Raw genomic sequence first — 27,109 nt, forward strand, 5'->3', positions numbered from 1 at the left:
CGAATCAATAATGCAAATGAAATCATCCATAGCAGTGTCCAACCACTCCCTTCCTCCTGTTTCCCATTTCTAAGTACCAACTTCCCTGGAATTGATTTTTTAAAGGGCACAGTCCTCATATTGGATACTAGATTAGGGTCATCACAGTAGTCTAAAAACCACACACTAAGAATAACTTGTGAAGTGAAGTCACTTAGTCATGTCCGACTCTTTGCGACCCCATGGATTGTAGCCTACCAGGCTCCTCTGTCCGTGGGATTTTCCAGGCAATAGTACTGGAGTGGATTGCCATTTCCTTCTCCAGGGGATCTTCCCAACCCAGGGATCGAACCCTTGTCTCCTGCATTGTAGCCAGACGCTTTACCGTCTGAGCCATTCCAAGGTTCTTACACCAGACCATGATGGGATTAGGGGGCGATGTTCTGGACTAGAAATTATGTCAGCATTGCCACTGATTTCCATCAAAATCTTCCTGGAGTCTCAAAAACCTCTGGCCTTGTTTCCGCAGTTATTGAACATGATGGTTTCACTTAAGAGCCCCTGAGGAACTAAGAGTCTACCATCCAGAATGGCTCATAAAATATGAAAGAAAATGCATCGAATGGTAAGCTTTGTTTAGGCTGAAATGCAAAATATTAACTCAAAAGATAGAATCAGTGATTAACATTAAAATGTCTCATTGTTACTCTTCTGGGGCTAAATTATTTCTTACCTTGTCATTTATCATAAAGAGTCTGGTATTACTGATTTGTATGTATCCCTCTCATTTACCCAGCCTATAAACCCCTTCAAAGAAGGAACTGTCCTTTGTAAAGAGGTGGGATCTAACTAAAACACTGATGGTATTTTGACCCTGGGTAAACAACTCCACATCCGGATTCGTTCATCTGACTTGGAGACATAGGAGGAATCCTCGCTTCCACGTGCGGTCCTTCCCCTGCCAGGATGCTGTCTCCAGGAGGGAATAATTAACTGAAAATGATCTTTCCACTCTCAATGTGCCCTAGAACGCCCTAGGACCAAAGATAACTATTTATTCCAGGGCATTAGCGCTGAATAAACAGCCCCAGAGAAGACAGTATGTGTGGCTGTGAAGTCGGGAATTTGACAAGTTCACTGTGGTGAACATCACCTGACAAGTTTCCGGGTCAATCACCCCAGGGACAGGAGAGCTGGTCCATAATTTCTGACTTCAAGGGCAGCCAGTCTGGTGGAAAGAGGGGGTTCAGGTCACTGTCTTCGTGAGTTTGGGGGACGGCTGAACTCCCCCAACTCCTGGGTCCTGTGGCGCCAGCTCGGGAGCAGGGAACGATTCTGCCCCAAGAAGGGTAGAGAACGTTCCTTGGAGAGACCTCCCCTGAGGGAGGGCGGGCTCTGAAGAGGCCTCCTCACAGAGGGAGGAAAAAAAAGTAGGGATTTGTCCGTCCGTTTGGCTCAAAAGGTCCCAATTCTCAGGAATTCATTCCGTGACCAAAGCACTTGTGAAAGCGCCAAGGCTCCGCGCTTCGGCCCTCGAGTCTCAGGACATTTTGCGAGGAATCACAAAGAGGTCTACGCTGCCCCGCCACCAGCTCCCAGCGGTCTCTGGACGCAAACTCCTGAGAAGCCGCCCGACCCTTCCCCGCAGCGCGCGCGCCCCGGGACGCGCGTGCGCCGACAGCCCGCGCCCCGCGCCGCGCAGGCGCCGTGGCCACTTCCGGGAACTGTCAGCCGCTCCCTCTGGGCCTCGGTCCTCCGCCCGCGCCCGCCGGAGCCTGTTCGCGTCGACTGACCAGAGTCCGCGAATTCAACGCTCCGAGCCCGTCCGGACGGCCGCGATCCCAGGTAAGGGGCAGCAGGGGCGAGGTTCGGGCCCTGCTGGCCTCCCCTGGCCCGGGCCTCGCTCCCGATCTGTACCTGCGGGGGCAGCAAGGCGGGGGCTTAGGCCGCGGGGCCCGGAGGCGGAGGGGAGGGGCGGGCCGGGGGAGGGGGCGGGGAGGCGGTGTTCTCTGAGGGGCCTGCCGAGCCCTGGGGTCCCCACACGCCCAGATCCATCTCTCAGCGATTTCCAAGTTCCGATGCTCCTCCAATGCCAGAATGAAAGATTGCTCCTCCTGCGCTTCCATTGTGGGCGTTTATCACAGGCGCTAAAATTGTAGTGAATGGGATCACCACCCCCACCTCTATCGAGCGTCGCGAGGCACAGTTCATTCCTTTCTTCAGCGTCTAGAATAGGGTCCCTGAGCGCAGTAAGCGCCCCTGGAATGTCTTCTTGTCTAGGGCAGCCCTGCATCCTTCAGCTATAGGGGGAACCTTTCCGAACAGGCGAAGAAGCCTCCCCCGAGTTCTTTAAGAATCTCCCCGCTTGAGTGCCGCCTTCCCCTAAGTCACGGTCGACCCCCGGCGCTCCTAGTCCTCCGTGCAACCTTTAGCACCTTTTCTCATTTCTAATCCTCGAGTCGGACTGCCCAGCCTCCCTCCCACCACTGTTTGGATGACCCTGGGAAGATTGCTCGTCTGAATCCCCGTTTTCTCATCTATATTTATAAGATCCTTAAGGGGTTTCTGAGGCTCCAGTGAGCTTATTTGCATACATTGCTTAGGATAGCCCCTGTCCCTTAGTATGTGCTCAATTAAGTTTTATTCGTGCTTCTTACATTGTCTGTGTGTCTTCCCTTCCTCTTCTACTCTTCTCCCCCCAGATTTGTGGACCAGAGAAGTGTCAGATTTATTTATGTTTCTGGCCCCAACCTGGTATTGCTCCACTGCTGGGAATATGGTAGGCCCTTTAATACACAGTGGGCTTCCCTGGTAGCTCAGATGGTAAAGCATATTTATCTCCTGCCTGCAGTGCAGGAGACCTGAGTTCGATCCCTGGGTTGGGAAGATCCCCTGGAGAAGGAAATGACAACCCACTCCAGTATTCTTGCCTGGAAAATCCCATGGTTAGAGGAGCCTGATAGGTTATAGTCCATGGGATCGCAAAGAGCTGGACACGACTAAGCAACTTCACTTTCTTTAATACATTGTAGTTTAGAATCTTTTATTATAAAGCCATCTGTTCTCATACTGGGGCTTTGGAACCAGAAGGCAGTGCTAACCTACTTTTATCTAATTCAACTCCTTGCCGAAATTACCTAAATTATCCTAGTTCCGCCCTCTTTCTTTAATCAGTTTTTAAATCTAGCCTTTTAGTATCCAATAGACCCTGGGTGTTTCAAGTATCTATTAAAAAAAAAAAAAAGGAGAGAGTATCATTCAGGAGGATATTTTTGCCACATGAGGGAGTAGGTGTAACTGGCTGCTTCTACCTCAAAGTATTTGGAGACCTTCCAAGGTTAATTCATCTGCTTATCACAGTTAAAGGAGGGGATCATCTTGGAAAAATAAATCTCCTGCTAGGAGGGAGAGGATCAGTAATTCCATCTAGTTAACTAATCCTATGCTGAAACAGGTTCTGCCTAATGAGGTTTAGTCTGCTGGTTGAGGCTGGAATTGGAACCTGTCTCTGAACACTGTAGAGGGTGTGGTGACCTTGTCAGAGTACCTGGTATTGCTGGGTTGGGTGATGAGAGCAATTAAAAACTGGATGAATCACAGTCTAGAGCACTGACCTTAAGTAGGGAACTGACATCCCTACTGTACAATTACTTTAAAGCTCCAGGGCCAGGAAGGTGTTCCCAATTCAGAGGGTACTCCCTGGAGTGTATTTCTGGGGCTGGGTCAGAGGGAGAAAGGGAACTCATTTATTGAGTATCTCTTTGGGGGTAGGCTTTGAACCACATGTGTTCATGTGCTTTCTCATTTAATCCTCCTACCACTGGCCTTGCGATGTCAGTTCTATGTCCATTTCACAGATGAAGAAAAATGAGTTTGGGAGATAGTAAGTGACCTGCCCAGGATTTCCTGGCTAGTGTGTGTCAAAGCCAGGATTCAAACCCAGGTCCCCTTGGCTCCACCGCCCATGGCTCAAGTGATAGGTAGAGACTCAAATGATAGGTAGAGAAAGGAACTGAGGGATGGAGGGGTCCCCTGGAGTCATATCGTGCTACAAAGAAGTCATTCTCTCCCTTTCCATGCTGGCCATTAAAAGGTCATCAGTAGAAGTTTGTTAATATCATCACCTTTTTTGTCTGTCCCTTTTTCTTCTCTCTATCCTCAATAAGACAAGCTTTTTTTTCACTTAAGTAGAAATCACAGTTTAGAAATGATAATTATCACCCTAGGACAGAAGGTTTCTTTTTCTTGGTGAAAAAAAAAACACAAAAAACCCAAGCTGTCATTATTCTACTTTCACTGAGTTTCATGAACACATGCTGTGTTCACTGGTGGTGTCTTATGAATTGGACGAACATGAATGTTGTCTTGGTCTACAGACTTAAAATAGCCACATGATTATAGAAGTACAGGTCCTGAGTGTAGGTCCAAATATGGAACCTGAATGATATAACAAAATTAGAAGTGCAGTTTTAGAAGTTAATTATGCCATTGAGTAAATGTTTACCTCTTTTGAAGGCTTTGCTCCATTGCTTATAATCCTGAGTTTTAGAATGAGAAAGCCTTTTTCTGCACCTTTTCTAACTGTACACGAAATGTGTGCTTTTATTGCGTGTAGAGATTTACATTAAATTATTAATTTGCAGGTCATTTTTTTTTTCAGCTTACAAATGAGCCTACAAAATGTGCCATATAAACTAAATTGCTTTTAGTTAAGGATATATTTGTTACGTATCTTTATATAATGTTATTTTGAGTAACTGAGTAAAGCCTTTTGTAATGGGTAAGCATCAGAGAAAAAGAATTACGCATTGAGCATCTGGAAATTTATTTTTCAGAAGAAATTTAGGCGGTCTCACTTGAACTCATTAAAAAAATATAATTTTCAGTTAGAGACTTCATCTGTGAGTTGCAACTTGCAGAACATGGACAAGGGAAAAAAATATTAATGATCTTGAACTTCCCCGGTGGTCCAGTGGTTAAGAATCTGCCTGCCAGAGCAGGGGGCATGGGTTTGATCCCTGGTCCACGGAGCCTCTAAGCCCATGCACCACAACTACTGAGCCTGCTTGCCGCGATGCCTGCAGCCTGTGCGCCCTAGAGCCTGCACCCTGCAATGACCCGCTTCCCTCAACTAGAGAAAGCCCCCTGCAGCAGTGAAGATCCAGCGAAGTCATAAATAAATAAATAAATAAATAATGTTTATTAATTACCTAAATATCGTCATTCTTAGAATAGAATGGAAAACACTGACGTTTCTCAGCCAGTTCAAGATATCAGATGTTTTATTTAAGGGTATATTTATCTCTTTTTGACCCTTGGACTCCTTGACAACAATTAGCAGAGGCATTTCCTTTGCTTTCCACTGAGATTGATTTCTGCTTTGTCTGTTGAATTCTTATTGTTCACCTCATAACCTTCTGGTGGCCTTCCCATTCATTTCCTGCTTGCATCAGAATTCCTGTCTCACATTTCTGTCTCCACCCTAAGTTGACTTGACTTGCACTTAAAGCATAGAATCTTTAGTGCTGTGAGACTGCCTCTTAGAAATGATTTTAAGGGGATGGTGGGGGGCGGGGAGGGGGCCTGGCTGCTTTGAAAAAAATTCTATTTTAGGTAAAGGTTGCTTCATCAGTCTATCTAGATTTGGATGCCTGTAAAATAGAGAATTTGATACGATTTTTTATTTAATGGCCTTTCACAAACTCTGCTTTTCATTTATTTAGTTACAATAACAAGTTTAGAGGATAAATAACAAACACCTGCCTAATCTTCACCAGTTGTTAACATGTTGCCGCATTAGCTTTTATACATCTACTTTGTTGTCCTGAAGGAATGAAAATAAATTACAGAGGACTTCATCGCTAAAGGCTTCATCTCTGTCTCCTAAGAGTCAGAACATTCTCCTACCTATGGTCAACCATTATCAAAGTTGGGCTTCCCAGGCGGCGCAGTGGTGAAGAATCTGCTTGCTGATGCAGGAGACTCGGATTCCATCCCTGGGTCAGGACGGTCCCCTGGAGAAGGGAATGGCTGCCTTCTCCAGTATTCTTGCCTGGAGAATCCCATGGACAGAAGAGTCTGGCGAGCTACCTTCCATGGGGTCTCAAAGAGTCGGACATGACTGAGCGACTAACGCACACCATCATAGTTAAGAAATGGAAAATAATTCCATGTTATGTGATGCTGCTGCTGCTGCTAAGTTGCTTCAGTCGTGGCCGACTCTGTGCGACCCCATAGATGGCAGCCCACGAGGCTCCCCCGTCCCTGGGATTCTCCAGGCAAGAACACTGGAGTGAGTTGCCATTTCCTTCTCCAGTGCGTGAGAGTGAAAAGTGAAAAGTGAAGTCGCTCAGTCGTCTCCGACTCCCAGCGACCCCATGGACTGCAGCCCTCCAGGCTCCTCCATCCATGGGATTCTCCAGGCAAGAGTACTGGTAGTCTAAATTCAAATTTTTCCTATTTTACAAAATATATTTTTGATGGCTATTTAAAAATGTAGATTTACAGTCAAGTTTCATTTATCAAATTTGGTTTTTATAGCTCTTTTAATCTAGAACAGCCACCCCCAGGGACTTCTTTGGTGGTCCAGTGGTTAAAACTCTGAGCTTTCAACAGAAGCAGCAGGAGTTCAGTCCCTGGTTGGGGAACTAAGATCCCACATGCTGTGCAGCGTGGCCAAAGAATTTAAAAACTGAGTGTACAATTCAATGACTTTTTTTAAAAAAAGAAAGAATTGTAAAACAGCTACCCAACCCTGACTCCCACCTTTTTTGAATAGTCCAGGTCGGTTCTTTTATAGGATGGCACACATTTCTGGTTTTAACTGTTTCCGCTTTATGTTATTTAAGTCCACTCTCCTTTATTTCCTATAAACTGGAAATTAGGTCTAGATCTTGAATGGATTTAGCATAAATGTTTGGCATAAATATTTCATAGGTAGGTTCACCATCTCTTTTATTACCAAGCTTCTTCACGGTAGCCCTGTGTCCTGTTTTCATGGCACAGTTATTAACAGGGCCCGTTTTGCTCTCTTGGAAGTATTAAGTGGTCACTACTTATAAGCGATGATGTGCACTTCAAACTGCCTCCCTTCAGGAAGCCCATCAGATTATATTGTTCTACTACTTAATTATATTAAGATAGATTACTTGGCTAAGGTGGTGACTGACAGATTTTTTTTTTTTACTGTAAAGGCATGTTTGTTTGTTTGTTTGCAGTTACTAAATAATCTGTGGGATGATCTTTTGAGACTGTGAATATCTCATACCTCAACAGTCCTTAACTCATGGTTTTAGAGTCCTTTGATGACCTTTGACAGAATAAATTCCACAGTGGTCGTTACAGTGCTAACTGTATTTAAATGATTAAGATTTTGAAGTTGAGATTGATTCTCTTTTAATGAGAGAATAATGTTTTATTTATCCCCCAAACGTTTCAGGATCCCCAGATAAATATGGGTTGCCTACTATTTTAAGTGCTTTTTTCTGTTTCTTGTTGCAGCTTTCTATCCTTTGAAAACACTAAGAATAATGTCCCTGCATCAGTTTTTACTGGAGCCAATCACCTGTCATGCCTGGAACAGGGATCGTACCCGTAAGTATGCCATCGACTTGGCTCCTTTATCTTGGTACCACTGATTCTCTTAGATGTTGGCATTTTTAAGAATCACATATTTCAGTGTCATATGTAAACAGGGACATAGATTCAGAGAACTAGGTCAGTCAGCTGGGATTTTGATAAGGATTATTTTGAATCTGTAGCTTCACTATCTCTTTTAAAGCAATTCAGACTTGATTTACATTTTTTTTAATGAATTTATTTATTTGGCTGGGCATGTGGGATCTTTAGTTGCCACATGTGGGATCTAGTTCCTTGATCAGGCATCAAAACGGGGTGACCTGCACTGAGAGCACAGTCTTAGCCGCTGGACCACCAGGGAAGTCCCAGTTTGCTCTTATTTTTAAATAAATCTTTGGCACATAAACAGTATACTTCAGGTTGTTGTTGAATAAAGTGAAAACCTAGATATGGGCCTCTATATGGATATTTTGGAGAAGGCGATGGCACCCAACTCCAGTACTCTTGTGTGGAAAATCCCATGGATAGAGGAGCCTGGTGGGCTGCAGTCCATGGGGTTGCCAAGAGTTGGACACGGCTGAGCGACTTCACTTTCACTTTTCACTTTCATGCATTGGAGAAGGAAATGGCAACCCACTCCAGTGTTCTTGCCTGGAGAATCCCAGGGTTGGGGGAGCCTGGTGGACTGCCGTCTGTGGGGTCACACAGAGTTGGACACGACTGAGGCGACTTAGCAGCAGCAGCAGCAGCAGCAGCAACATCTGGAAATTTGAACCATGGCAGAACAGTGAATCTAGAGCTTCTGCTTTGTGATCATGTCTTAAAGCTTCACAGCTTAGTTTTCTATAATTCTGTCTCTACTGTCTCATCTAAAAATAGGGTTTTGGAGTATTTCCAATTATGTTTAATAGAAAGATAAGTTCTAATTTTTCTCATTTAAGCTAGTCAATATACTCAGTGTCTTAAGTCAGAGTTTTTTGTTATGCCACATTCTAATCTGAAACGTAGTTTTCAGGTTTAAATTTGGATTTGGATTTTGAAATCCCTACACACATCTTGGAGATTTAAAGAAATATGTAACTGGCTTCCAGAAAGCACTTAAAGTCTTAGAATTCTAGAGCTAGGTATTTATTCTGTAGTTTCATCTTTAAACAGATGTGGCTTTCCTAAGGAGTGAAGAAAAGGGGATACGATAGATGAGGGAGCTGTTAAATGATTGACCTAAAGTTTGGGTCATAGACTTTAACTTTAAGGAATCAATTTTTATTTTTTAAAAACCGATGAACTAGAAAGGAGAAAAATATCATATAAGTTCAAAAAGTCCATTATATATGTATATTCTTAATATTTTAGATTGGTTGAAGAGATTTCTCTTAAAAACAGATTTGTATTTTGTGATTTATATTGGCTTTATTGTAAAGAAAAACTTCAATTTATTTTATCAGTAGAATCAAAGGTATTTTTCCTTAATAAACTAGTGGTTCCTGTTTCGGTTCGTGATAGCAATAATAAGAACCTACAAGCTATTTGCAGTGTTTCAGCAAGTCTACAGAAATTAAATATTTATCATTCGTAACATCGGACAGGTAAACTAAAACGTCAAATACTTTACTGTGGACCAAAATCATATCAGTTAAGTACAGCAGCATTGTTTGTTTGTTACTGGTTAGAATCCTTAATTGACAGTTGTGTATGTTTCTAATAAAATGAAATTTTTAGTTTCTCTTTAAAACATTTTAAAATATGGGCTCCAAGTAGAGGTAAAAATAATAAAGGAATTACTTCTATAGGGGCCAAAATTGGAAACCATTTTCTAGACCTGCCTTCCCGTTCCTTCCTTCAGTCTGTTTTTAAAATGTTCACTGTAGGAATCCCCTGGTGGTCTAGTGGTCATGCTCCAATTCGGGAGGTGCAGATCCAGTCCCTGGTCGGGGAACTAAGATCCCACATGCTGCCTGACATGCCACCCAGCGAGGCCAAAAAAAAATTTCTTTTCATAAGTAAATAGATAAATAAAATACCCACTGTGGGAATTCCCTCGTCATCTAATGGTTAGTACTCCATGCTTTCACTGCCAAGACCTGGGTTCAGTCCCTGGTCAGGGAACTAAGATCCCCACGAGCCATGCAGCACAGCCTGAAAAAAAAAAAAAAATCCCACTGTAACAGATACCTTTTTTGGTGGCATGTTCAAATATTAACCTTTGACTTTTTTTTCCCAGAGATCGCCCTTAGCCCCAATAATCACGAGGTCCACATCTATAAGAAGAATGGGGGCCAGTGGGTGAAAGCCCATGAACTCAAGGAACACAATGGACACATCACAGGTAAAGGGAGTGGGCTCAGGGCGGCATTTCCCAGCACTGCACACCCTTGTAGACAGAGAGCCTGGGAAAGTAAGTCAACCACCCTACTCAGAGTCGCACAGCACTTCCTGAGCTGCCTTTAGAAAACTTGAGAAAATGTCCTAATAGTCACCTCGGTTTTGAAGTGTGTCTCTGAGTCCCGCTGGTACACAGAACTCTGCTAGTGTTACTGAAAACACAACCTCCGGGGACTAAACAGCTTAGATGGAGATGAGACGTGAAAGTGAAAACCAGACAGCACGTCAGCTGGGTGAAGCTGCCAGCCAGGCCGAGTTCGCAAGTCCTGAGGGAACGCCGTGTCTTCCACGACTTCCCTGTATGTTGCTTTTGGGGCGAGGAAAACATTCCACAATATCGAAAAGGACAAAGAAGAGTGTAACAAATACCCATATTCCTGCCACCCAGAGTTAGCCGCTGTTTATCTTTTCTCCTATGCCAGAAAATTTGGGAAACCAAAGATTGGATTATAAGAAGCATTATTCTAGATAATGGTAACGCACCCTCTCAGCCCCATCCCCATTCCTGTCCCCCAGAAGGCAGTCTGAAGTTTGGTATGACACTGTCCCCGTCTGTTTTTTATAGTTTGACTTGCATGTATATGTGTTATCGTTCAGTCACTCAGTCGTGTCCACCTCTTTGAGACCCCGTGGACTGCAGCATGCCAGGCTTCCCTGTCCTTCACTGTCTCCTGGAGGTTGCTCAGACTCATGTGCATTGAGTTGATGAAAGTGAAAGTCACTCAGTGGTGTCTGACTCTTTGCGACCCCGTGGACTAGTCCCTGGAAGTCTCCAGGCCAGAATACTGAGTGAGTAGCCATTCCTTCTCCAGGGGATCTTCCCAACCCAGGGATCGGACCCAGGTCTCCCGCATTGCAGGTGGATTCTTTACCAGCTAGGCCACCAGGGAAGAAGTATGTAGGTGGAGGCAGACCCAGTTGATTGCTTTTACCCGCTGGTTAGCATTCCATGCCTCATTTGTTTACTCATTCCTGCACTGAAAAACATTTATTTCCACTTTTTCCTTGTGACATTGAAGTGCTAAATTGAGTGTGCCCAGGAAGATCTCCTGGAGAAGGCAGTGGCACCCCACTCCAGCACTCTTGCCTGGAAAATCCCATGGATGGAGGAGCCTGGTGGGCTGCAGTCCATGGAGTCACTAAGAGTCGGACATGACTGAGCGACTGCACTTTCACTTTTCACTTTCATGCACTGGAGAAGCAAATGGTAATCCACTCCAGTGTTCTTGCCTGGAGAATCGCAGGGACGGGGAGCCTGGTGGGCTGCTGGCTATGGGGTCGCACAGAGTCGGACACGACTGAACTGACTTAGCAGCGGCAGCAGCAGGAAGATCTCCGTCCAGGAGTGCATGCTTGTCTCTGGGAGACTTGCTGCACCCCAGGGCTATGCAGATCTTAGCCTTGCCAGGTGTCGTCAGCTCACCTTCACCCCACCTGCCCTGACAGGAGAGCTGGTCTCCCCAGGCTTGGCAGAGTTGGACTGGCCAATGAGTGAGCGGTGGGCTCTGTCTGAGTTGCATTTCCCTGGTTCATAGACAGGTTGCTACTGCTGCTGCTGCTGCTGCTAAGTCGCTTCAGTCGTGTCCGACTCTGTGCAACCCTATAGACGGCAGCCCACCAGGCTCCGCCATCCCTGGGATTCTCCAGGCAAGAACACTGGAGTGGGCTGCCATTGCCTTCTCCACATGGAAAGGTTGAGCGGCTGTTTATTAGCCACCCAGGTTTTCTTTTTCATGACTTCACTGTTCATAACTCCTAACCACTCTTCCACTGAACTTTTGTGTCCTTTTTTCTTGTCAATTTGTAAAAGACTGGATCTTAATGCGTTGGTTCTGAGGCAGATTCCTAAGTGTGCAGTAATGTTCATCTTTGACAAAAACTCTCAATGAATAGCTGGGGAAAGGTAACATCAGAGCAGTGTTAAGAAAGCGTCAAGTAAAGGAGAGAGAAAAATGGAGCATTTTTACAAAGGTTTTCAGAACTTGGTGAACCGTTTCTTGATGCCAGATTTCAAGAGAATGTATTACTGTGCTGGGAAATCCTATCTGACGGCTTTTTTAAAAAAAAAAAAAAACATACTTATTGCTGTGTTCGGGAAGAACTCTTTATTCTTTGACCCTTAACTACTGTAGTTTCTTTTTTATCCTGTTTTCTGGCTGAGTGATTCAGCCTCTTTTCTTTCAACAGTTTGGCTAAGCACATCAAAACTTGCTCTCCATAACATTTCACTTACAAATTTCTCACATCTGTCTTGAGTCTCCTTTCTTCTCGCAGTGATTTTTGCACTTAAGTGGGCAGCACAGGGACTGATGGTAAATGTTTCTTTTTTTTAATTGGGACCCTTGAGTTTTGCCTCTGATTCTGATTAGCCTAAAGATATCCTTCCCCCGTCAGAGAAAAACCGCATATTTTGACCTTCTGCACCCCTTAGATTGTGTCCCCAGCAAAAACTCATGACTGTCCCTTCTGGCTTTGACCAGTGATTTGTGTGTGATGCCAGTCAGGGTCCAACTGGCTGTATTACCAAACTAGCACCAAAGACATAATTTCTATTTTGGTTGCTGTTTCTTTCCCATGGCCTTATTTCTATGAGGTTTGGCCTATTTCCATTAACTCCCTTTGCCGGTGGCCTTGCAGCCTAAAAATAAGCACACTCATATTTTAAGTTGGAATTTTAGCATTAGGAAATACTGAAAAAATGAGAAAAGGCCAAGATGAAAGACCAGAGAACTCGCCAAGAAAGTGAAATGGTTATGTCCTTTCTCTCCCCGGCTTCTCCTTTGGAATCCTTTGAACTTGGGCCTGTTTTCTGTCCAGATGCTCAAATGACATTTTTCTTTTTTAGATCTGAAAAAAAAACTGTTGTTGGAAAAGTCTAAATATAACTCTGTGGCAGAAGACCAAAGATCAAACATACTTTCTCAGAGAGATAGTAACTATGGAAAAAGAAAACGCCCCTCTGAAGTTTTTTAGAAGAAAAATCTGCTCAGTAATAGAGAGGAAAAGAATATGGCATGCATCAAAGGATAGCAGAGTTCTGGTGTTTTTCTTTGAGTTTATTCTTTTTTGTTAAATATTTGATCACCATCTCTTAAAAAAAAAAAAAGATTTTACTGTGGACCGTTTTAAACAGATGGCAATAAGAGAGTAAAGCAATGAGCCCGTATATACCCATCACTCAGGGTCAGCAATTACCAATTGGTAGCCAGTCTTGTTCTCAACTCACTTTCCTTCTTTCTGTTCTGTTTTCAAGCACATCCCAGACATTGCCTCATCTCATATTTTCAGTTCCTGTCTCTAAAAGATAAGGATTCTTCAAACAATAACCAGTACAGTTGTCAGTTGTTTTAACTGGCATCCTCATAAGGTACACACATGGTTGTGATTAACTGATGTCCCTCCAGTTGACGGGTTCCTTCTTTCTTTTCCTTTGAGAGATCGGGTTGTCTGTCTGCCGTGTTTCCCAGAGCCCGGGTTCTGCAGACTGCAGGCACTCGGTGCTTCATAGGTTTCTTGGTCCTCTGTTTCCTTGACTCGCTAGTTGAGGTTAGGAGATGGCAGGTTTTCATGAAGGAGGCACGTAACGTCAGGTCACCTTTCTTTCTGTGATGTTAGCGACTGTTGATGATCTTTCCCCTGTCCATTAATTTAGAAGTGGCTGCGCCGTGGTAATACTCTCTAGCGTTTCCTCTCTATTAAGTGGAATGCATTTATAAAGGAGACGCTTACCTTCACCTACTGTCTGGTTATCCTGGGATGCCGTTTGTAAAGGAAAGATGGGACAGACGCTCGAGTCCTTTCCTTTTCTTTTGAAGTCTTCTGATGGCAGGAAAACGGGGGGAAAAAAAAGATGCAGCAGTAAATTAGCAAGAGATGAGAACTTGCCTTTTACTGACCGTTTGCCTTCCTTACTTTTTAACAATGTTTTTGCATTACATTTCTGGGAATTTATCACAGATCATTTTAACCAAAGCAAGAAGGTATGTGCCTTAATGTTCATGCCGATCTTACCTATTCTATTAATAATGTGATTGGAAACCAAACATACAACAAAAGGATGTTTGGGGAAATTATTGTGATGAGATCAGTGTTCTAACATAACTTAAACCCACTGCTAATTTACTGAAAGCAGAAGAAAATGTTTGCCATGATATCAGTGTCATTTGAGGGAGGAACATGTGTAGCTGTGAGATGGAGTAGGGCTTTTTTTACTTTCCTATATGTCCCATTGTGATGTGTATCTTGTGATAATATGTGGGTTTGCTGTTGTAGTTAAAAATAAAAATTTAAATCTAATAAAGAGGGCTGCAAAGCTATCCTGTAATGAATGGATTTTAAATCAAAAATGCACATCACTGAGAAGACACTCCCCCATCTTTTTCCCTTTAGTGGTTGAATAATTGAGCTGACTACTCCGGTAGGTGAATGAATATAAACTCCTCACACTCCTAAAGTCACTGCGATTTATGACTAATGGAGACTTTGATTCTTATTTTTTTCATATAACTGTTAAGAATGTTGATTATTTTTAAGGAAATACCTAAAATAAAAATTTATTAGTGGTATTTCTATAACTTTAATATTAAATTATGTTTATAGAAAATATTTCATCAGTAAGTATAAAATGGCTGAGTCACAGCAGATTTTACTCTTGGTGTATAACAAACTGACCTTGACTTTGGGATCCTTCACAGAGGCTTCCAGGTGGTGCTAGGGTTCCACTAGTGGTAAAGAACCCACCTGCCAATGCAGGAGACTTAAGAGAGGGGGGTTTGATCCCTGGGTCGGGAAGATCCCCTGCAGGAGGGCATGACAACCCACTCCAGTATTCTTGCCTGGAGAATCCCGTGGAAAGGGAGCCTGGCGGGCTGCAGGCCATAGGGTCACAAAGAGTCAGACACGCCTGACTGAGTGTGAGCAGTCCTGACTGTTTAGGTCTCTTCCTAGTTTAGATACAAAGACACTCAAAGACTCTCACAGAGCCTGTATCATATAGGAAAGGTATTTTGGTTAGTTTAAATAGCAGCTACCTTCAGAAGAATCACAATTGATATTTTCCCCTCTCTATACTGAAGGTCGTTCACCCTGTACATTGCTTTATTTGGATGTCATATTGTAGACTTTCAGTTAATAACCGAGGTCTGTTACTGCGTAAGTAAAGGTACTTTCAGACCAAAAGGAAAAGCCAATCTGGTGATGAGGGAAGACAAAGGTCTTCAGATCAGAATTCTAAACCCATGGGAGTGGGTGGTAAGAATGCCCCTGCTTGGTTTGGAAGCTCCACAGTTATAGAGCTCTGTTCTGCGTGGCCTCCAGAGGATCCTGAGTCACAGAACTTTGCAGAGGAGCGTCCTTGCCTTGGTGATCAGGACCATTGGTGGGGATGGACGGGCTGGGGAGGAAGGTCCCAGGCCCACCTGCCAGTGCCCTGTCTGTTGTTGCTGGCCAGGCGGAGCAGATGCCCACCACATCTCACTTGCAGGTATCGACTGGGCTCCCAAGAGTGACCGCATCGTCACTTGCGGGGCCGACCGCAACGCTTACGTGTGGAGTCAGAAGGATGGTGTCTGGAAGCCAACCCTGGTGATCCTGAGAATTAACCGGGCGGCCACTTTCGTCAAGTGGTCCCCGCTAGAGAACAAGTTTGCTGTGGGCAGTGGAGCACGACTCATCTCTGTCTGTTACTTCGAGTCTGAAAATGACTGGTGAGCACCATCCGAGTATTTTTATTGCTGTCTGTGGAATTGTACGTTTGGACCGCTGTGTCCTCAGTGACTTCTTGAGGCACTGGGTACAGGCTTCACTATAACTTCAGCTCTTCCACATCCAGAGATGTTTTTTTCCTTTGAAATGCTGCATTCTCGCTGAGCATTTTTCCTTCTTCTGAGTACAAGTCCAGTCTCACATCTTCCTCACGTTAATATCAAGCTGTAGTTCCCATGTTCTGACCTCCTAACTTGTTTTCTTTCAGATGCTACAGTTCTTCTCACTCTGCACCGTCTACGTTGCTATTTTCTTCCGCTGATGTTTATAGATCATAAACTTGAAAGAGTCCTCATGCCCTACGGAATAGTTTTTTTTCCCCTATCTCTATTAACTTTAAAATATCTAGAATTCCTACAGAGAGTAGTATTCTCCTGTCTTTAAAGTTTGCTAACGAAATCTGTGTCCTGCTATAACATTTTACTTATCTAAACTGTTGAAGTAAAAATTACCAAAATCTCAGAAATAAATCAGCCTGTTGTGCATTCTTTATACTGTAAACCACTCACAGCTGATCCCGTCAAAATACTCAGGTTTATTTTATGGCTAAGTAACTGATTTTAACTGCTCCTTCCTGCTCACTTTGATAAGGAAACCACTCTGCTCTACCCAGCACAGCACGTGTTCAGAAAGGGTGGTAAATAGCCTCCAACATGGAATTGTCATTTAGTGTGAAACTGGCAGTGTTTGTGTTTGTACTAAAAATAGCCGAGTACACAGTATTCTTCGTGTGTCCCTGTCTGAGACAAGAAAAGGAAGGGATGGTCATGTTACATTTTGTAGTTTAGTAAAACCTCAGAAATTTTGATCGTCTGTGAATCTGCAACAAGACTGAATTATGAATTAAAGACTGGCGGCCTTTCTTTCAAGCCCCTGTTAACATAAGGATAACAAAATACTGCCTGCAAGAAGTTGTTCAGAAGGTTCACTGTAACAGAGGAGAAGCAGCATTTGGCATTTTTATTCACTGAAAACCAGTTTCAGTGCAGATAAATTGGGCTCAACTGTAGGACACAGTAGTGTCCCTTGAACAAGACGCGTGTTCAGTGGATTGTCTCAGCTGTGGCACGATGTTTCACTGGTGGGATGCAAGTACTCTTAAAAAAACCTCTAAAGGCCTTTAATGTAAAATAACTGGCACAAAACATGTCAGAATGCTGTCTGTTTTCCAGAAAGGCCCCTATGAGAAAGATTCTCTAGAAAAGTAACCTAGCATTCAGCTCAAGAGTGAGTCTTCCAACTCCTGAGTAATAGAACGGGATTGGTTTTTAAGCAGCAGTTTAAGGATAGAAATTGAATTAGGCCAGAATAATGACTGATGTTAGATATAAATAAACTATTTTGGGGTTTTTTTTTTGTTTTTTAAGAATCTTTTTTGGCATGTGGAATCTTAGTTCCCTGACCAGGGGTTGAACTCATGCCCCCTGCGTTGGCAAGGAGGAGTCTCAATCACTGGAATACCAGGGAAGTCCATACATGTTTTGAGTGGAGCTTGAGAATTAGGCTTCCCAGGTGGCTCAGTGGTAAAGAATTCACCTGCAATGCAGGAGTTTCAGGAGACCCAGGTTCAATCCCTGGATCGGGAGGAGCCCCTGCAGAAGGGCATGGCAACCCACTCCAGTATTCTTGCTGGGAGAATTCCATGAACAGGGGAGCCTGGTGGGCCACAATCCATGGGGTCACAAGAGTCAGACACAACTGAAGCAACTTAGCACGCATGCACAGAGAATTAGCCAGAGGCTCATATTCAGCAAGAGGTTCTACTCATTTCTTGACTTTTCTGTGAAAAAATAAATCTGCAGCTTCACAGAGACTTAGAAAGGGAATTAAATTGTTTTACAACCACCCAAACTTAACCCAAAACGAAGGAACAAATCACTGAGTTATTTGTAATAAAAATTTAAGTGATGTCAAACCTCCATTTTTATTCCTAAGGTTAGAGTCACATGTAATCTGAAAGCCCATGGTGGGGGGCAGTGGTACCAGAATTAATCTACAAATACACTCCCTGACCAGGGTCCCCTGGTAGCCGGGAAAGTTCAGAACCGGGTGTTCCGGGGAAAATGTCAAAGGGTGAAGAGGAGCAGAAGGGCCGCTGAGGGCCCCCCTTCCTTGCTTCCTTTATAAACACACCTCCTCTCCAGCAGGAGCCCGGCCGCCCTATGAGAGCCCTGTGGAGCTGGTTTCACCTGGCGCACGTCTGTGGGTCATCTGGGGATGGTTGCTTGATGCGTGGGTAAACTGAAATGGGTTTTCTCCTTTTGTAGGTGGGTGAGCAAGCACATTAAAAAACCCATCCGCTCCACGGTCCTCAGCTTGGATTGGCATCCCAACAACGTCTTGCTGGCCGCGGGATCCTGCGACTTCAAATGCAGGTGGGAGCAGGCGAGGGTTGGCAGCAGCCTTCAGCTCCTCGTTCTCCATCCTTCAGCAAGTGTTCGTGTGGGTCCTTTCCTTTGTAAGGGACTGTGCCAGGCCCCATGAGGCACTCGAGAGACGAAAGGAGCTTGTGATCTAGAAGAGGAGCGCCAGCAAGCGCGGAATCAGGAGGCAGAAAGAAGAGGGCGAGGAGGGGCAGGTGGAGGGGCTGCAGGGGCCAAACCAGGAAGTGTCCTCCGGCAGGGCATCCCCGGGCGGCAGGTGGGGGGCACAGGTGCAGGCCCCCCACCCCCACAGGTCGTTTCCCATCCCACAGCCCTGGCAGCGGACTCGGCGAGTTCCAGAGTGAGGCTGAGATGAGCATCGGGGCTGAACAGGGCGCTGCTGGGTTCCTCCTCAGTTGAAGCTCTTTATTTCTCATGAGCATGGGGCTGGAAGAAACAGGGCCACTTTGCTGAGAGCTTTAAGGAACATACAATGTAATTGCTTTTTAAAGCTGTTCTTTATCAGAAGGCTTTTTTTTTTTTTCCTTTAGCCAAAAGAAAAGCAAATATATGTTGCTTCGTTATTCACTGGTTTGTGGGTTGGGAGATGGGGGTGCAGCTTTCTTTAGTAAGCTGTGTGGAGACATTCCAGAAAACCTGTCTAGTGATTTATATCCAAGAATATCCAAGTTCTTTTGGTTTGTTTTGCTAAGGATGTGTGTAAGGATTCGGCTGTGGGATGAGAGGGCGGTAGCATCAGGTGCTTTGGGGAAAACGCTGACCCTCCTACTTGAGAAGCAGTGTAGCAGTTAGGGTTCGGAAGTTTGCAAAGAGAAGATGTACAAGGAAATGGCACTGGAGAGCGAAGGGACTAGAAGGACCGACTCCCAGCTGTCTCCAGCCCTTCTGCTTCCCACATCTGGGTCAGAACAGCCTCCCATAGAGAATTAATTCTTGGAATTAGAGGAGACCAATGACCCGAGGCTGTAAAGGACCCGCCTTCATCCCAGACAAGCCCTGCCACCAAGGCTGGATGATGAGACTAGGGAGAGCCTGCTCCCTCAGCCTCCCTGGCCGCCCTTGGCTTTCTCTTGGGATGTCCCTTTCTTTCTTCAAATGAGTTAGTACCGGTGGTTTCCTGCAGGGCTGCAAATCGTTTCCTGTCTCCTGCCGTTTGTCTGTGTGGGCTTCCTGGACCGCTGTTGTTGAGAATGATGGCGGTAGCGTCGTTTAGCAGAGTCCACCGTGGGCTGGGGAGGGGTAGGCAGGACAGCACGGTCCTCCCCCAGACGCCCTCCAGGAGGGAAGGGGAAGGGCTTCTGTGTCCTGCAGATGCTGTGCCTGAAGAGCGGTGCCTCACGGGCCGTGGGCCACACTTGAACTGGCGTGGAGGCAGCCGGCCGAACCTTCTCCTTCTCGAGAGCTGCGTGGGAACTCGCCCGTCGTCAGGGTTTGGGTTTTGCTGAGTCGGCACCTTTGCGTCTTGGGGTGCCTGCCAGCAGCTGCCTGCGGCCTGTTTCTAGTAGTACATACGGATGTTTAATCCCCTTTTTCCTTCTCTCCCTGCCCTTAAACCACAGAGTGTTTTCTGCTTACATTAAAGAAGTGGATGAGAAGCCAGCCAGCACGCCCTGGGGCAGCAAGATGCCTTTTGGTCAGCTGATGTCTGAGTTCGGGGGCAGCGGCACCGGCGGCTGGGTGCATGGGGTCAGCTTCTCGGCCAGCGGCAGCCGACTGGCCTGGGTCAGCCATGACAGCACCGTGTCCGTTGCCGACGCCTCAAAAAGCGTTCAGTGAGTGTTAGTCTTTGTCTGGACTTACAGAGGAGTGGCGTGGGGTCTCTCCACAGCTGGCCTGAGGCCACTCGGCCCTGGTGGAAGTGCAGGACATGAGCGTAAAAGTCCCAACCGGGCTGCACAGCAGCCTTTAAAGTCACCTGCGTACGTTTAGATGGTCCGTCTGGGGAGATTTTGAAGATTCAGGTCTCCCTTCCAGAAACACTTCTTAATGGAAATGCCCGTCATGAATCCTCCGAAGGAGCCTCCTGGTTTGCTCCTGGTCCCAGAGTTCCTTTGGGTGGCAGTTAATCCGTCCCTGAGAATGCCTCACAGCATGTGAGTGTCGTCCCACAGCCTTAGATGAAGTGGGGGACGTGTTCTTCCTCTCTGTGGTTGGTGAGCATAGCTCCATTCACCCGGGGCCTTGGTGACAGCTGACCCCTGGGAGCCAGCCCACCCAGGGTGCGCTCTGGAGTGGCCAGGGTCGCAGCGACTCGGGATGAGGAGGCCCCAGCTCAGCCCTGAGGAGGGCGGAGGGCATCCTTCAGAGCTCGCGCCTGCTGCTCGTGCCTGGAGGGCAGAGGGGGCGACCGCAGTCCTTGCTGCTTATGAATCTCTGTTCTTTCCTGGCGCATCCTTCCATTGGCAGCTAGAGGGAGCCCACCCATCAGGGTCTCCTGACCTGGCACCCTGTTCCGGGAAGCTGTCACATCTGACTCCCCCTGCCCCATGGCGGCAACAAAGTGACATTTCAAAGAGAATGTCTTTTTTTACTACTTGGATTGAACTGGTTGGTTTTTAGATTTTTTTTAAACATCCCCCCTGCATCCTAAATTACATCGTCTTCGAGACGATTTTTCTACACACGTATAGACACACACATCCTTTCATTTTCAGCGCCAGGGGGATTGTGCTGTGCATCTGTACAGCAGTTTGCTCCTCGTCCTTCAGTCACGTCCTGATGTCATGGCTGCTTGCTTTCTGTAGTCTACTGTAACACATAATGAGCTCTGAGCAAATGCTCACAAGCCCCTGTCTACCGTCCTACTGACTTATTTGCCTTTTCCGGTGCTGCAAGTCAGATTACATCCTCCACCCTTCTCCATCTCAGACATAAGTGTTTCATGTAGTAAGAGCTAGGTAAGCCACAGGAAAGCCTCGGATGAGGTGTTAGGACTTTAATCCAATGCCAGTCATGCTGGCGGAGGAGGCAGTTGGTGGTTGCAGGGGTGACTTTCACATGGAGCCGTGTGACCCTTCCCTGGTGGCTCAATGGTGAAGAATCTGCCTGCCAGTGCAGGAGATGCAGGTTTGATCCCTGGGTCGGGAAGAGCCCCTGGAGAAGGAAGTGGCAACCCATTCCCATGTTCTTGCCTGGAAAATCCCATGGCCAGAGAGCCTGGTGGGCTACAGTCCATAGGGTCACAAAGACTCAGACATGACTAAGCACAACCGCGATGCATTTCTGGGGCATCTGATCCTCCTCCGTCAGTCAGCACGTTTGCTGCTGTATCTGTATCATTTGGCAGGTGGCCACGAAGCATACATGTGCCCACACACATGGCCCATTCATTGGCCAGCACTGTTTTGTTCGTCAGTGGCCATAGCTGCAGCCCCGGTGCCTGACGGGCACAGACTAGACTTCCATGAATGTCTGTGGTCCCGGCCCACTCGGAGCCCCTGTGAGCACAGACGAGGGTGGCGTCAGAGAAAGGCCTTTGGTCGTGAGTGATGGTGACAGTCAGCTCTAGGAGGCCAGAGAGAGGGGGAGCCCTGCAGGCTGCAGTGGTGCAGGAAGGCTGCTTGTGGGGGTGATGAGACCCAGGCCGAGTTTCAGAAATCAGGGTGGACTTCAGGTGGGCAGGAGGAGGGCATGTGGGTAGCAGGGAACCAAGGCCAGGGTGACAGAACCAGGAGGGGTGGGCACAGCCAGAGGGGCAGAGGCCCCTGCTGCTGCACGTCACCTCGGGGCTCGCCTGTGCTGGAGATTGCTGGAGGTCACAGGGCTTCTCTTAAAAAAAAAAAGATTTATTCACTTTAATTATTTGGCCGCGCAGGGGCTCAGCTGCCACATGTGGGATCTTTCGTTGTAGTGTGTGGGATCTAGTTCCCTGCAGGGGATCTCATCTGGGACCCCCTTCATTGGGAGCACGGTCTTAGCCACTGGACCCCCAGGGAAGTCCCCACAGGGCTCCTCTTAGGAAGCGTCTGTCCTTCACGCTGTGACGCCCCTTGAGAACATGTGCCCTGTCACCCCCTGTGTCTGACGAGGCTGCGTGGCCCCTTCCAGCGTGTGTTAACCGGTGTTCTCGTGCTCAGGGTCTCAACTCTGAAGACAGAGTTCCTGCCCCTCCTGAGTGTGTCGTTCGTCTCAGAGAACAGCGTCGTGGCTGCTGTAAGTATTTCTCTCATTTTCCCTCGCGTGCCCTGCGTTTCGTTCTTGAGACCAGGAACAGGCCGGGCGCTGAGGCTGTGTGCCCTGAGGCTGAGGCACGGGGAGCAGCAGCCTCTTGGAAGGAGCGGGTCCGGAGGCCTCCGTGGTGGGACCGCTCCGCTGGGGGAGCTGGTGGGCGCCCCCGCAACCCAGCCTGTCCGCTCCCCCGTTTCAGGGCCACGATTGCTGCCCCATGCTCTTTAACTACGACGACCGCGGCTGCTTGACCTTCGTCTCCAAGCTGGACATCCCCAAACAGAGCATCCAGCGCAACATGTCGGCCATGGAGCGCTTCCGCAACATGGACAAGCGGGCCACGACCGAGGACCGCAACACGGCCCTGGAGACGCTGCACCAGAACAGCATTACGTAGGTGCCGCCCGCCCGGCCCGCCAGGGGGCGCCGCTCCCCTCTGCTTCCTGACGGTCCCGTGACGGTCTGTGCCCTCCGGCCCGGGCGACCCTTCAGGAACGGGGTGACCGGAGGCTGTAGCTCCCCGACTGCGGGCCCTTGTTTCCCGCTTGCCGCAGAGAGCCAGCTCTACCCCTGCCCCGTAGTCAGCCTGTCCTCCACACGCAGAGCACGGGCCCTGCCCTCAGGCAGCCTCTTCTGAGTCCCGCTTTCTCAGAAACGTGACAGGAGACCGTCCTGAACGTCGTGTTCCTCTCGTAGGGAGCACCCCCGGCAGGAAGGTCAGTCAGACCCTGTCTGGAAAGTGACTGTACTTGTCATTTCAGTCCTGGGTTGCAAGTAATGTGTACAAGTAAGATCATTCCATTAGATTTCTCAGCAGCATCACGGTGGACCTGAGGAGCCAGGTGGATTTCAGTCATGCTTCACGAGGCCTCTAGTTTGTTCAGAAGGCCTGTCCCGACTGTGGCCGTGCCCGGCCGCTGCCCCCCCGGGGCATGTGCTGTGTGGCCCGGATCGCCCTGCTTCTCTACATCCCTGAGGTTAATGCCCATCCTTAACTTTTCCCTGTTGGCAGTCTCTCTTTTCTGGATACCTGGTAATAAAACTCATCTGAGCATTTTCTGAGTCAGGCTGCCACAGACTGACAGCTGCAGACACCTTAAAGGAACTGGGGGACACTGTTTCCTGGAGACGCCGGTGCGCGCCGAGGAGGGCTGGAGTTCGCGTCCACCGCGCCCCTCACAGTCTCTCGCTTGTGCTTCCTTTCAGTCAAGTGTCTATTTACGAGGTGGACAAGCAAGATTGTCGCAAGTTCTGCACTACCGGCATCGACGGGGCCATGACCATTTGGGATTTCAAGGTATTGTCAGTGCCTCTCAGAGCACATCTCATTGGTGCCTAAACTCTTGTGAGAAGACTGTTCCCCGTGCCTTTAACCCAGCCGTCTCCTGCAGCGCAGGGCAGGAGCGTGGCGCGCTGGGCTGCCCCCGGGGGCTGTTAGCCGGAGAAAGCCGCCCTGTGTGACGGAGGTGTCCGCACAGTCCCCGACGGGAGGCGAGCGCTGCTTCTGCGGCGGGCCCAGGGTTGGGCCCAGCCTGGTCGAACTCTCTAGCTCTGTTTTTATGATCCACACCAACTCCTCTGACCAGCACTCGCTGCCGGCCTTCAGGTGCAGGGCCCGGGGGCTGGCCCTGAGGATTGGCCATGAAAGGCCCTGGAAGGGCTCGTCTGGCTGGAGAGACAGGAGGATGGAGTCGGGGAGCTGGGTGGGGAGGAGTCAGCACCTGTTTTCCCGCTGGGGAGTGCGGGGTAGGGGGGTGCTGCACAGACTACCTGAGCTGCCTCTTCAGGTGGGCTGGGTTTCAGGTAGCAAGTGGTCTGGGCTGCGGGGGGCACCATAGGCCGGGCAGGGGCCCCTGGAGGAGCCTGGCATGTCTGCGGGCAGCAGGGGCGACTCTGGAACCCATTTGGAGAGGCGCCGGCTATGATGTGTGGGCGGCCTGGGCTCTGGGTCTAGTGAACAAGCAACGAGGACGTGCCTCCCGCTATGGTGGGGGTTGGCCAGAGGATCTGGACCAGTGAGACTTAGGGGGCCGGATGGAGGGATGTTGTGAGTGAGGGACAAACCCCAGAGGCTTCTGTAGCCTCCAGCTTCGGGGTTGGGCGGGTGGCGGGGGAGGTGCGGAGCCGGGCAGGAGAGGCGGACCAAACCTCCAGAAGGGAACTGTTCACCAAACTCTGCCGCTGCCTGTCGGGCTTCCACGACGATTGATGTTTCTGCCCCTACAAGTCTCTCCCCCTTGTTACCTTCGCCGCTTTGGGGCGGCCGCACCTGTGTAATTAGCTCCACCTGGGCAGGTAGCGTCCTCCTTTGATCCCTGCGGCCAACCTGCCTCTCTTGTGCTCACGCGAGCGCGTCCTCCTCTGTGATCCGTCCCCCTGTGAGCCCACGCTCGGTGTTGTATACCCGACTGGCTGCGTGGGGATTACAGACGTGGGAGTGCCTGCCATCGGGGCACCAAAGTGCGGGGCCAGCGACACAGATGATAAGCACATACGAGCCTTCCCTCCCGGGGTGTGCCCGGAGCTTGTCCCCAGGCCTGGGGACGAGGCAGCGCACGGCCTGGAAGGACCAGCAGGGGGCGCCCTGCTCTGGCGAGTCCGGGTCTCCGAGGCAGGTGGGGCAGAGGGTGAAACGCCGGGCTGGCCAGTCCCCAGTGATGATCCGTGTTCTCCCCGCTGCTCCCCAGACCTTAGAGTCTTCCATCCAGGGTCTTCGGATAATGTGAAGCTGAGCGAGCCTCCAGACCCAGCATGAGGACGGACCGGCTGCGCCAGGGCAGCGCTGCCATGTCACAGGGAGGGGAGCCCGCCGCCAGGAAACACTGAAGACGCACATGGCGCAAACCTCGTTGTGTGTTTTGTTTGAATATAATTGGTGAAAGTGTTGGTTTTTTTTTTAAGCAGCAGTGATTTCGGTTTTGTTTGGGGGGTTGTTTTGTTTTGTTTTGCAATTTCATTCCATTCTTGACCAAAGCTTCTCTTTAAGTAGTTTATTATGGAACGTTGTCAACACTAACTTAAAGGGAGGGGTGGGGAGGTATGTAAATTGTCTGCTAAAAAAAAAAATTAAATAAAAACACTGAATATGTTTCTGGTTTTGTTTTCCCTATACTGTCTGCATTTTTAGTAGGGAAATGTGGGTGAATTCTTTGTCAGACTAGTGAGTTTGGGGGGTAGAATCTTAGACTTAGTTTCCTGAATCGAGCCATCTGGTAAACCCTTCAACCAAAAGAACCATTTCTCGAGTGCAGTCCTTTAGCCCGGCAGGACTTGGGCAGAGGAGGCACCCTGTTCCCAGCTCCTTTAGAGACGGCAGACAGACAGACAGACTAACCTCCCTCTGCCAAGCCGCCTCTTCCCTGTGGGTGTGGTGGGGGCAAGGTGTGCAGTGGGAGAGAAAAAGCACATGTTGTCATTCTGGTTTAGAGATTATTATACCAAACTCAGTTATCTTCATCATAAGGAGAGGCCAAGTTTGACATTTCAAGGCTAAGACTCCTGAGAGGCACAACAAAGAAAAAGTGACTGGCGGGGAAAATGAATACAGCGTGGCCTTGAGTGTGGCCTGGCCGCGGGCCCAGAAGTGGAGCAGTGGTTCCCACATGACGCTAGTACTATTAACGTGGGTAACTGCGTTCTCAAAGGACATCGTGATGTTCTGAAAAGAGCATGTTTTGCCCTGCTGCTGACCCACGGGAAGCACCACTTCCCTCCTGGAGGGAATCCTGGCCCCTGGGCACCTGCCTCTGTCCGTCTGCTGGAGGAGCTGGAGGAGGAGCCTGGTTCTCCCCTGGAGCCTCCAGAAACCTCCAGTACCCATTCAGCCACCAAGGTGGGCTGTGGGCCTCTGACCTCCAGCGCTGACAGAGAAGGCACCTGCATGGTCTCGGACCGCCCCCCTGCCTCCCCATCTGTGTGAGTTGTTCTAGCAGCAACAGAGAAGGAATCCACAAGGTCCATTCAAGAAAGGGGAGGAGGGAGTTCCCTGGGAGTCCGGTGGTTAAGACTCCACACTTGCATTGCCGGGGGCACGGGTTCGGTCCCTGATCGGGGAGCTAAGATCCAGCAAGCCGGGTGGCGCAGCATAGAAAGGGAAGAAATAGGATTGGGAGCAGTTTTTCAAACAGGGTCAGAGCCCATCCAGAGGTTGTAGGAGAAAGCATTCTGCACCATGTGGAGTCAGTTCTGTTTCAGACACACAGGGGAGTGGGGAAAAGGCCACAGCGTGTACCCATGGGGGTCGTGACCACAGTACAGTTCGAAAGCCACGAAGGTAGAGTCACTCACGTGAGTGGGGCTTGATGAAGAACCAACACTGCTGGTTCTTGCTTGGTCCAACACGGCAAGGTGTGCCTCGCACCAAGGTCCCCATGCCAACACCAAGGGGAACGGTCGACAGGCATGCACTCCTCACAGCAGGCTTGAAACTGGGACTCCCACATTATAGAGATGAAAAAACTCAAGTCCAGAGAGCCAGTAAGAGCTGGTACCTCCAGAGCCCTGGGGGCAACCGCCAAGCATGCTCCCTGCTGGGCCGGGGCAGGGAGGGGAGCTGCCTGGCCACCCAGCCCCGTTCTGTCACCACATTTGGGAGATGGGTGCTGTCACTGAAACCAGGAGGGGACCTCCGCCCCCCGACGCCCCACCCCTGGCAATACCTGTGGGGTCTCCTGGTAGACCTAGGTTTCTCATTGAGCCATGTTGATTGATAGGGACAGAATAAAGAGACACAGTAGGTGATTATTTAAAATAGTTAATCCCATGAGGAGACTGTAAGTAGAAAAAAATATGGGACGTGAATCTGAGTGAACTCCGGGAGTTGGTGATGGACAGGGAGGCCTGGCATGCTGCGATTC

At 48.3% G+C, this 27,109-nt stretch overlaps 1 protein-coding gene across 1 annotated transcript; it reads left to right on the forward strand.

Annotated features, from left to right (window-relative positions):
- The first annotated feature begins 1,713 nt into the window (after positions 1-1,713).
- Positions 1,714-25,317, forward strand: ARPC1A (actin related protein 2/3 complex subunit 1A). Its single transcript, XM_068968937.1, has 10 exons — positions 1,714-1,824; positions 7,480-7,572; positions 9,779-9,883; positions 15,422-15,644; positions 17,970-18,077; positions 19,646-19,858; positions 22,163-22,238; positions 22,453-22,646; positions 23,460-23,550; positions 24,941-25,317. The coding sequence occupies exons 2-10, from the start codon at positions 7,509-7,511 to the stop codon at positions 24,977-24,979; spliced, it is 1,113 nt and encodes a 370-aa protein (XP_068825038.1). The 5' UTR covers positions 1,714-1,824; positions 7,480-7,508; the 3' UTR covers positions 24,980-25,317.
- The last annotated feature ends 1,792 nt before the right edge of the window (positions 25,318-27,109 follow it).

Source organism: Capricornis sumatraensis, chromosome 3, assembly GCF_032405125.1.
Source record: "Capricornis sumatraensis isolate serow.1 chromosome 3, serow.2, whole genome shotgun sequence".
Taxonomy (NCBI): Eukaryota; Metazoa; Chordata; class Mammalia; order Artiodactyla; family Bovidae; genus Capricornis; species Capricornis sumatraensis.